General features: G+C 42.5%; 1 protein-coding gene across 1 annotated transcript; it reads right to left on the reverse strand.

Moving 5' to 3' along the window:
• Positions 1-279: 279 nt before the first annotated feature.
• On the reverse strand, positions 280-11,518 carry LOC137898224 (macrophage-stimulating protein receptor-like). The gene is made up of 20 exons (XM_068742234.1): positions 10,310-11,518; positions 8,778-8,954; positions 8,029-8,148; positions 7,658-7,828; positions 7,398-7,564; positions 6,984-7,116; positions 6,725-6,861; positions 6,465-6,644; positions 6,254-6,353; positions 5,905-6,135; positions 5,612-5,758; positions 5,346-5,508; positions 5,086-5,175; positions 4,708-4,911; positions 4,550-4,630; positions 4,284-4,465; positions 4,054-4,163; positions 3,000-3,165; positions 2,776-2,912; positions 280-2,615 (listed from the first exon to the last, which is right to left on the reverse strand). Exons 1-20 carry the CDS (start codon positions 11,516-11,518, stop codon positions 2,384-2,386), a joined length of 4,137 nt encoding a protein of 1,378 aa, XP_068598335.1. The 3' UTR covers positions 280-2,383.
• Positions 11,519-11,817: the final 299 nt, after the last annotated feature.

Below are 11,817 nucleotides of genomic sequence, written 5' to 3' on the forward strand. Positions count from 1 at the left end.
ATCTGTGTCAGCGGGAATGCTTGAATTTCCTGAAAGTCCTGATGCATCTGACTGAGCATCCATGAACTAAAAAAGGCAAACAAGGATCCCTGATATCAGGCAAATGTCTGAAAGTAATTTAACTTGATAAAGTAGACAAGTTGCACTGACAATATTAACTCAAAATATTCACGCTTTACACAGCACTGTCTGCTAACATAAAAACTGCCTTCTGAATAAACATGCTTTAAAGATGTTTCCTGCTTTTAAAATGTCATAATTACTTTTTTTGTGCCCATATCTGATGACAGTCCTTCTAAATCATGTTGATACTTTTATTACACTGTCAGTGTCCTTGTTTGATTCCATCAGACGATCAGCTTCATACAATCCCTGAAGAAGCAGTAAAAACGAGAAAAAAAAGAAGCCACTTACTCTACAAGTGCACATAAAGAACAGTAAGAGGGAATATCTAGTCTGATACTTGCTTTATACAGTCATTTTATTTCATAGCATCTAGACGCCTTTATTGTCCTTGACAGCCACATTATAGCATCTGTATTATTTGGGTGACTTTTGAGACCGAGCTACAGCTCCAATTCTTCTTTTCTTTTCATGTGCAGCTCATCATTTGTCTATTTTTTTCATATTCTTCCTCACTCTTCACTTTATCTTCATCATACGCAGCCTTCTTTTAAACAGATCTGAGTTACATTAGTGTCTGCTAGACAATTTTCGTTATTTTGAAGTCCCGATGTTGAACATCGTGTGGGTTCCCAGTCATCCAGGTCGAGGTAAATCACGAAGAGCAAAAAAAAACGAAGAATCAACTGGACTTATTGAACCGTCTTCAACCAGACTTGAATGAGCTCTTTGTGATTTATTGAAGTTAAACTCTGAAACTGACTCGTAACAATTTCAACACATTACGTCCTGTATTTCTGCCTGCATAATTTAGATAAAAGCAAATTTTAGATTTAATAAATCCTTTGGCTTCCATTTCTCTGATTTTGTAATGTTTAATGCCACATTTTTGGAACCTGATGGAAAAGGATTAGACATTTTTTTATGCATAAATTATTCAAGTACTGCCAATGCGAGATAGTCAGATTGAGGATGGATATTTAACTGGCTGAGCTGGCATAATTCAGACCTCTACTAGTGTGTTTTCATCCACCTGGCAGAGGAACCTTTCTGCCTCAAACCTGGCTTTTGTGAGCCACTTCCATGAATAACTTCTCTACCTCCTCTTGCTGCAGTGAGCTGTAGGGTTTACTTCTTAGTATTAAATAAATTCAGGACAAGGTTTGGGAGCAAGTAGGGACTCAGACATTCCATTAGAAACAAATATGTACAATCAAGCTTTTGTCTGTGTATATATATATATATATACAAAACTCTTTATAGTGCAAACCTACAGCAAATAAATGTTCACATCAGTTCAATCTCACACAGAAAAAGAAAATAAATGTAGCAAAGATCAAGTACACCGGCACTAAAACTATTACCCCTGGTAAAAAGCTTTGGACAACAGATTGTTGAACTGGAATGCATTATCAGTCTGATCGTTAATGTCTGTGCATAATTCTAGAAACGTCATTCGGATTCTCTAATATCCTGTGTTAATCCTAACTGGAAATCTTCAGATTGTGCAGAATTCTGTGGTTGAATTAATGGAGAATGTTTGTGCAACAGCATCACTGTTGTAGTGCAGAGCATCACTGCAGCAACAACTAGCACCCTTTAGGAAGAGGCATCGGTTGCCCTCTAGTGATGACAAGTACTAGATGTGCTTCTACGCCTTAGCTGATATCTGAACAGCACAGACATCTCACTGTATAATTCAGTGAGTGTGCAGAGGCTCAAAAACCGAGTACAATGAATTCCTCTGCATCCCCTACGATGATGTAATATGTGCACGGCCACTCACATGAAGGGAACATCGTCTTAAATCCCCACAGGGACAACAAGGCGTCAAAAATTTTTAAATGCCGCTCCCTGAGTACAAGTCCACATTTTAAATTAATTCTGTCTCATGCAAAGACATCTATTAATATATAAGCACATCATCTCATGTAACCCCATATCCTATTCTATAAACCTGAGAACATATTCAGTTAGTCTCTGTCACTCTTGGCAAAAAAAACCATTTTCTTCCATCTGCATGCCATGTCGATTTTGCTGCAAAAAATGTAGCAACAGAGATTCATGATTTTATCGCAGCTCCCATAAGAATTCATAATAGCTACTGTGTTTTAACTCAAAAGCCAAACCACACATGTGCCATGGTTTGTAGCATGAGCAGCAATTTATAAGATGCACAAATGAATCCAGGATAGGTTTTCCCTTTTCTCGCACGCTTTCCAGCTTTATTCCCATTGCAGACTTTTCAGACATTGCACCCTCAGAATGCAGTATTACTGTCTGTGTCCATGTCTGAGGTCTCAGCCTCATCTGCAGATCCATTCTGGGAGGGGTAAGGCCTTGGCTGCTCCAGGTTGACATAGTTAACTTTCAGACTAATGTAGTGTTCTCCTTCCAGACAGGACAGAATGTGTTGCACTTCTGTAACCAGATTGCTGAAGGTGGGTCTGTAGTCAGGTTCTGGGTCCCAACATGCCAGCATGATGGAATAGCTGAGGAATGAACAATTGAAAAAGCAGGTTAGGAAAAATGTCAGCAGATGAGTAAAGTACTGAATTGAGCCCAGTGCGAGTTTAAACCAAGATAAAATTATATTTCATCATTTCATCACCATATTAGGTCATTAAAGCATGTATATTGCATTATTCTTACAGCCTATTGGGGCAAAATTGTGGCTGGGGAAGCCGGCGCCCCTTCAACAAGAAGTGTGTGATGTCATAGGGGTCCACATCTGGATATGGGCTTGCACCTCTGGTCAACAGCTCCCACATTAAGATGCCATACGACCACTGGTAAACAGATAAGCAGTGTACTGTAGAAACGTACATCATATGTGTGGTAAGCATATCTCAGAGGGCTGGATAAAGTAGACTCACCACATCAGACTTGATGGTGAACTTCTGTGTTTGGAGGCTTTCAATGGCCATCCACTTTACAGGCAGCTTCGCTCGTTTGTGATCTTGAATGCTGTAGTACTCTTTATCATAGATGTCCCTCGCCATGCCAAAGTCAGCCACCTTTACTGTAAAGGTTTCATCCAGCCTGAAAAGAAGTCAGCATCTCACCGTTAGCTCCTGTTGGGATAGCACACCTCTAGATTCAGAGGGTTCAGCTCATATCATTTTGTGTTGATCAGGAGAGATGGATCAATTTGCCATGCAAAGGTATAGTGAAGGAACAGAGGGTTAAAAAGACTTGAACATATTAATATGCCAAATCATCTGGATCTGCCTTTAATCTATATTAGCTGATAAACCTGATCATGATGGAAAAAGATAGTCTATCAATATATATTTAGATTTCTTTAAGATTATAAAATTCTGTTGTATCACAGAAAGGTTTTGATTATTTACCCGCTGAGTGTGAAAAAATTTAAGGAGGCAACGTTGGATTATGGTGAGGAAAGATTATGGATTAAACAGTAATCATATATATTTTCATGCAGTAAATTGAAGAAAGATACACGTTGCTTACGTTTAAGTAAGCAATGTTTAATCAATAAAGACAAGCAAAAACATAATTATTCATCCATCTTCTTTTTCACTTTGTGGGTCACGGGTCTGCTGGAGCCTATCCTAGCTTAATATGTGCGAGAGGCGGGGTACACCTCGGATGTGTCGCCTGCACATCGCGAGGCCACACAACCACTCACGCACACACTTTGGAGTAATCAGTTCACCTAAATCGCATGTTTTTTTTTGGAGGTGGGATGAAACTGGAGAAGACCCACGCAGACGCGGGGGCCAACATGCAAACTCCACACAGACAGGATTCGAACCCGGTACCTTGTGAAGCGAAAGCGCTACCCATTATGCCACCAAAAACTTTGCACAAACTTAAGTATAGCCCTAAACTGAGACACCGTGCTGGGTTGAGACTCGTCAAGATGACGTGCCATGGGTCAGTCATCGGCATGCGATTCACACTCACATGCAGTTACGTGCAGCGAGGTCTCTGTGAACAAATTTCATCTGGGATAAATACTCCATCCCCTTGGAAACCTGAAGCCCAAACCCAATCAGGTCTTTCACTGTTGGGTTCTGTGGAGGACAAAGAGGGAATCAAACAATACGTACACATCTGAGGTCAAATGAAGTAATAAAATCTGAAGTTTCACAGCGTAATTATTGTAGGCTCTTCTGTTCCAGACAGTGGTTTACCCTATTCTCACAGCGTATGAAATGACGGACATCCCCGTGCTTCATATACGGTAGAACCACCAGGGGGAGCCCTTCTTTAGGTAGCATGATGCCCAGCAGAGACAGTATGTTAGGGTGGTGGAAACCTTTCATGATGAGGCCCTCTCTGAGGAACTGGTCCACCTCCCTCAAATCTGTGATCCCTGTTAATACACCTCAAACTGTTATACAGGCTAATCCAAAGACAAAGGCTCATTTAATACTAATTTCAATGGGTGTCATCTTACTGTTCAAGGATTTAACTGCACAGTGGGTCTCTTGCTTGTTGCTGTCAATCAGGTATCCGTGATATACTGTCCCAAAGTGACCTAAATTATAGGGATTTGTCATGAATACTTTATCTTGTAAATATGCTAACAAAGGAACAGAAGAAGGCGAGTTTTACCTTTGCCGATAATCTGGCTATCCTCAATTCGAAGCATCTCAGCAGGGATTAGGACATTTTTCACTTCCTCAAGAAGATCCGGACATAAACTCACTGCATTGTCCTGCGGCATTAAAGGAATGGACAGTTGATCATTGCTGGCAGCATACAATAAACCTTGGAAGGCCATTCCTCCCGAACCAGATGTTTGGCCTGACAGATGAACTGCAACACACAAAGGGGAACACAGATCTATTTTATTACCATTGTCAACTAGATGCTATTTATATATATATATATATATGTATGATTTTATATTGGCTTATATTGGTTATTAAATGAATACATCTTTCATTTACATACAAATTATATATATTACAGCCTTTCAACTTGTCTCACCTCGTCTATAGTCACCTGTTGGAGAGAAATCTGCACCGCTGCCCATGCGGTCCCGTGAAAGCATATTTGATAAACGATTCTCAATGCTGGCTGAATGGAAGCACATGATAAAAGGAGCCGGTTATGATGGCTAAAGGTCACAGTTTTCAGGTTAGATAAACGGTCCTACATTAGAGACTCCCGTTTTACAAACTACTATTGCGTTTGCAAGTATTCTCGTTTATAAGAACGTCTCAAACAATTCGCTGAATTTTTCTTACCTCTCTTCTTCTTCCTCAAATGGATCATCACAATTAATGCAAGACTAGCACCCACTACCAGTGCAGCAAAGAGGCCCAGCACAATGCCTGCAATTACAGTGTTGTTGTTGCTGTCATCATTCATGACTGTGCCCACATCATAAACGTCCCCATTCACAGACACCTAGAGCAGTGGAAGAGGCCATTATCATTAAATATATTTATTAATTAAAATGTGTTTACGATTGTTGGCTTAAAAAAAAAAAGAATAAAAAAGAGGCTCTCACCCTTACAGGCAATCCGTCACTGGGAATAACCAGACCTTTGGGAATCCTGCAGGTCAGTTCATTTAACAGAATCTGGGCATTGCATTTCACGCCCCCAATGGTCATTATGATCTTCATGCATGTGGCCACATTCTTCAATTCACTATGCTGTCATGTATGGAGAAACAGAGAGGTTGCTATTTTAGAATTCATGTCTATTAGTAACTGTGCTGTGCACTTATTATCATTCAGCTTGTACGCAACAAATGATTTGCACCAATAGATGCAGGGTGGTAAAGAGTGTGTAAACTTACATGTAGTGAAACTTCTGTCTCTCCTGGTTTTAGAAGCAACAGATTGTCATCATTTTCAAAGGCAAAAATTGTGACATTGGGGTGGTAGTCAAAGCGTATCCTCCAGAGATTGCTTTTCCCGTCCATCTGAATAGTAATCTCTCCTGTGTCAGACCTTCCTTCTGGAAAGTCCTCCAAAAAAACAGGCGCCCTGCATTCCATACGCAGGGCATTTGTTGTGCTGTTGCATTCCTGAAGTGAAAACGTGTTTTCAATAGCAAAAAAACAACAACAACAATTATCAGTGTAGATTGATCAATGTCTATGAATCATTTCAGACAACATAATTGAAAGTTTTTTTTTTTTTTACTTGATGAAGAGGTCGCAGACTAGGATTTCTCGAAGTGTACTGAATCAATGATTTGTGGGCAGAGTCAAGATTCTGGCCTTCAATCACCAGCTTGGAGCCACTGAACGACAGTAGAGATGACAACGTTGAACACAACATTTCCACGTCTTACGGTGAGGCAGCAATTAATAGCATTAATAAAACGGAACCGCAGTTGGGGTTAGCAGCGTACCTTTGGAGACTGCAGTGAGGTTCTATGGCGGTTATAACAGGGTTGTTCTTGTAGAAGAACATCATGCTTGTCGTCACATGAAACTGATCGATGAAGACTTTCACAGGTACCTGGCCAACACCTGCTGCAGCTCCGGTGTGGCATATAATTGAAGACAAATCCCCATTTTCTTCAGAAATACTGAGAAGTAGAGAAATTGATTTGACTAAATGAATGAATGCATCGTAGGCCATAATCTTCTGTTAGCAAAAGAAGCTCACCTGTTAATGTTGCACTTTGTATCAGCAAAGAAGACGTCTCTTTTTCTTCCAGAGTTAAGATATCTGCCTGTCAGCGTAATGGATGTTCCACCGAACATGGGCCCATATTCAGGCTGGATCTGTGTTATGCTCGGTTCCTGATTCGATGGAGTTAATATTCGACCATGTTAAGTTCAATTATACATATCATTGGTGCAACTCAAGACAACCTTTAGAAAACTCACTTTAAAAATGTTTTCAATTGCATAAATGTTCTCACCACAAACGAGAAGCCTGATATCTGAGCCGTGCCCTCAATTGAGTAACGGCCCTCCACGTCTCCCTCGTGAACTTCAAGAATGATGGTGAGGTTCTGCTTTGGTTTGGTGCTTTCCTGAATCTTGCAGATAAGCCTTTGTTGAGGAGACAGTGAATGACGACTCAAATGAATGGTAAGGATCAAGATGTTCCAACGAACATTAAGGATGATATCGCATTACATTTAGCTGGATAGAGTAACCCAATATGCTTTGGCTGGAGCATAACAAATGAAACAGAGAGCGCAGAATCGGAATTGATCCGTAAGAATCCGTAAATGGAGTTTTCAACTAAAATTAAATATTTTTTACTGACATTGAGCCAGTGATTCACAATGTGCAACATTAATGGTATTGTGTGCATGTGTCACACTCACATTTCACTACTGCTCTTTTCAGGCAGGACAGTACACAAGGTCCCAGAGCCCACCGTGATGATGTGAGTTTTGCCACTGATGATGGCAGGTCGTAAAGGAGACTGAAACTCCCACCCACACAGTGTCACCGCTGCCTCAGCACCAGCTGGCTCTATCTTGGGGTAAAACTGCAGAGCAAAGTGTCATCCTCCAGCATCAATCCTAATTACTCATTGCGTTTAGACTGCTGGATAATGATTCACACCTGACAGCAGACCTACCGCTGTAATGGTCGGTGCACAGGAGTCTTTGTTCCACTGCGAGGAACACTCGTGCTCTTTGGAGCACATTCCCGAACACCACCCGCAGTTCATGAAGCGTGGAGCCGTTAAACACATGGAGCATGTCATAAAATGTGCACACCCTGGTCCAATAGAGGGCACCCTGAACATCTAGTACCGGGAGAGAGATAAAGAGGGTGGGACGAATGGCAAACAGGGAAATTCAAAAGATGACACAGGAGGGCCAAGACAATTTCCCATGCAGTCTGCACTTTTAAGAGTTAAATTTCAATCCATGTGCTCCAGTCCTTTTCACCCTCGCCCCCCCCAAAAAATAAGCTGGGAGTAAATTTGACAAAATGTAGGTCTACCTTATTCCCGACTGCAAACAGAAGTGAATCTTCCGAGTACACGGCTGCTGCCCTGGAGACTCCAGTCGAGCCCAGAGAATAGTTGGCAAATACTATCGGCCTGTACTGAGAAAGGATCACCTAAAGCAGACAAAATACAGAGATGATGCCACGAGGATTTTCATTCCTGGAACCGCTGGCGTTCATCCTGTTCTTCTGGCAGGAACGATATTCAAAGAGTGTGGTTAGTGATTTGAAATAATATTAAATGAATTAAAGGAAATGAACAACACACCCCAGAGAATTCTGCATGTTGTATGATTCATTCAAACATCGAAGGCAGAGATCTTACCACGAAACCAGGCCTGCCTTAGTAATTACATTATCGACTAATCATACACTGATTAAGTTACCTTATTGAATGACCAATACGTACACACCAGTGATATCAACCCTTCGCACTGGCCCCAGCATGTTCCCTTTGTGGTTACTTGCACTTGTCATGAGCAGAGCCGGAACTAAGTTATGTTTAGTTTTACATTATTTCGGATTTGATTCACATTCCAATTCCAACGTCTGACTAGTGAGTCAATTAAAATTCATTACTCTTTAACATGGCTTATCGTACCATAATGCTATTTTATTATCCTTATCATTTTTAGTGGCATAAAAGGACATTTGAATAATTCCGAGGCAGCATACAGCATCATACCCTGACTGACCGACGCACAAGAACTATAGGAGTGTTTTAGTCCTAAGCATATGGCTACCTGTAATATCCGGCCGTCCGAGGTGCCGAAGTGGCCCAGCGTGTGATTCCCAATAATGGTGACCAGGACAGAAGTGAAAAGAACATCTCTCATCCGCCTGTTGAAGAGATCCAGTCTGTAGTGTGGCTTCGACACCAGAGTGGGTTTGGCGCTGCATGTGACATTACCCTCAGAGCTCTGCACAAACAGGAAGCACACATCCAGAACAAAGATCATGCTTTCTAGCCAGCAGCGGGAACTCACAGTGAAATCTCAAATACCTCATCAGAATATGTCTCCACCGACACACATACGTATGTATGTATGTCTTCACATGCAATTTATTTTGGGAGGAAGGACGGTAGTCTTCTCTCCAGCCATAATAAGAAGCTGTGAGAGCAACAGGCCTTAAAACAGCACTGACTACGGCTCCATATGTTGACAAGGTGAAGCTGAACATATTCAAGGCAGGAGAGGACCGATGTGGTTCGCACATCATGAGTCACTCTGGCCAATGAAAAGCAATTATTGAAAGGGATATGTTAAACTGATACTAAACATTCCACTGCAGCGCGGTTTAGCAGGCCTGTCTCAGCGTGCCCCTGTTTACTCTTGACTACGTCCTGTGTTCGTCTCATTTGATCTTTTGCGGCGTTTCTTTTTTAAAGGCTTTCTTCAATTCAATTCAAGCTTGAAACCAGCGTTTTCTTTTTTTTTTTTTACCGTTTTAGAAATATGTAACTTGAACTCAGGACGTATTTGACACTTAGTGCTTCAACAGCAATTTATTGATAATCAAAAAGTATCATACTTCCTCTTGATTATGCATCTTTACAATATCCCGTTTCTCAAATCTCCACTGTAGATGTCGGACGCATTCCATTACAGCCACTCCCCTTAAAATGCCACTGTTATCAGCAGATTTATGTATTTGGCACTCATTCCTGTAGCTGCGCACACGTCTGCGAGTACTCAAAGGACACAGCTTGGATTCCAATACAGGAAACAGGCCCCACCTTTATTATTCTCAATGGAAATGTCGCAAGGGTGAATTTGTTATAGAGCCCACCGAACCATTCTAAACCTCCCAGGTGCTTTTCTTCTCGGCTCGCTAATGGAATAAAGGAGTCTAAGCATGGAGCCTTTTATCTCTACGCATGTATGTGATGTCAGAGCTTTTATGTCAAACCTGTGTATTTCCAATCTTTCACAAATTTCACAGAGCAGAGATTCAGTGTGGCAAAGTGCAGGCCCGGCTGACTCATCCACCCTTCCCAGTTCTCAACCGGCCCACTCTCTCTCACACACACACCTCCATCAGAGCTGCCGCAGGAAAAACCACGCTCCAATGATCAAGCCTTTTTTATGCATGAACTGCTGTGTCACTCGCGATATGCCAACCCTTATTGCTCAAGATCATATATTTGATGGGCATCGTTCCAATCTGAGGGGAATTAATTACGCAATATTTATTCTAGAGGATCACTTCCTGCCTAGATGCAGGGAGACCTTTGTACTGTTGCAAATGGTCATTAAATTCGAGAGTTACTCACTTCATGAGGGCAACTCTCAAGCGGCTGGAAGTGAGAGAGACCCCTGGACAGCTGTTCCGGGCCTGACGTGCAACAGGCTTCCACACCTTCATCAATAGCCTGGTTTACTTTAGTCAAAAGGAAGGCGCACAGGGCGGAGTTCTTCTGAGGCTTGCCGTGCTCATTAACCTCGGCAAACACCCCGTAGAGAATATCTTCTCTCTCGTTCACCCTCAGCTCGTCCGCCAGGTCCTTGCCAGCTCGCCCAAAATGTGCAGCCTGCAGCCCATTATATAAGACGTCCCTGTAAAGGTCTCTCCGTCTCCTCCTGCGCTTGGGGTCATACCGACACTCGAGGACCACCTCCCTATACATCCACGCCTCGGGAATTAACGTCGGCAGTCGTCCCAGACGAGTCTGAAAAGCCGATTTGCTCTTTAAAGGATTTTCTCTCTGCAGGGACAGGAAGTAGACGTACTCCTTCGTGGAAAAGCTGTAGATGTAATCAATCTCGTACGAGTTCCGTAGTTTGGGGAGCACTGTCAAACCATTCATCACCATGTGAAATCCATCCTCAGTGGAAAGTGGCCTCATCACAGAAATTGATCTTCTTGGATACCGCTCTGTCACTTTGCCATCGACAGATGCTGCAACGAAGAACAGCGATGTGGCGCCCTGTTCAACGATGGCCACTCTGGTGCCAAGTGGGCTGGCCAGACAGTCGGGGCAATAGAATGGAGAGTTTTGCTCTTTTTTGTATAAACACGTTGGCTTAGGCTGCGGTGAATCGACGCTAATGAAGTAGCATATCCCATGCTGAGTACTTCCACAAATGTACAAATAGGGCAGAAGAAATCCCGCGGGGTCCAATAGAAGCACCTCGTTGTCAGTATCCACTGGATCGCTGGGATCTGTGTCTATGTCACACACCTGACAGGTGTCACAGTCAGGGCTGCCAACAGGTCCAGTTGTCACCGCCCATATTTGCTCCATTCCATAGGTGACTGCCTTCACTGCATTCTGGCATGCAACGAACACCTCCCTCTGCGGTGAGTCCCAGTTCACTGCTATGTTCTGGACAGGTTTGTCTGTTTGGAAGTGAGGGAAGGAGTATTTTACGGTGAAGTCCACCAGCCTGCGTCGTGTAGAAGCACATGTGTCCTCCTGTCCTGCGGCAGATTGTGCTTGAATCCATATGCAAACCGTCAACAAAGTTACCCAAGTGACCATCTCCACTCGCAGTCCGCCGGGATCGAGTGTTACCTGTGAGATACGTTTCCCAAAGAGAACATTCCGGCACTTTGAAGGGAAAAAGAGAAACAATGTTGAGATTTACCAGACATAGTGCATTAAACACGTGACTTTTATATTCACCAGAGATTTGTGGTTGTGTAGTGGAGGTAGATAGTGTAAACATTTACAAGTGTTTATGCTAAGAAATACAACATGTGAAACTAAAGAAGAAGGAAAAGCATCAGCAGCCGTTCTCTTTCCCAGCCCCGTGATTCAATAGCTGGTGCTTTCAACAA

This window comes from Brachionichthys hirsutus, chromosome 8, assembly GCF_040956055.1.
Source record: "Brachionichthys hirsutus isolate HB-005 chromosome 8, CSIRO-AGI_Bhir_v1, whole genome shotgun sequence".
Taxonomy (NCBI): domain Eukaryota; kingdom Metazoa; phylum Chordata; class Actinopteri; order Lophiiformes; family Brachionichthyidae; genus Brachionichthys; species Brachionichthys hirsutus.

Excerpts from the sequence above, each read along its gene's own strand:
- LOC137898224 (XM_068742234.1), bottom strand. The coding sequence starts at position 11,518 with ATGGTCACTTGGGTAACTTTGTTGACGGTTTGCATATGGATTCAAGCA. Across the intron at positions 8,955-10,309 it reads TTGAGAGTTGCCCTCATGAA|AGCTCTGAGGGTAATGTCAC; the intron begins GTGAGTAACTCT and ends CTGTTTGTGCAG. Across the intron at positions 2,616-2,775 it reads CAATTTTGCCCCAATAGGCT|CTATTCCATCATGCTGGCAT; the intron begins GTAAGAATAATG and ends TTCATTCCTCAG.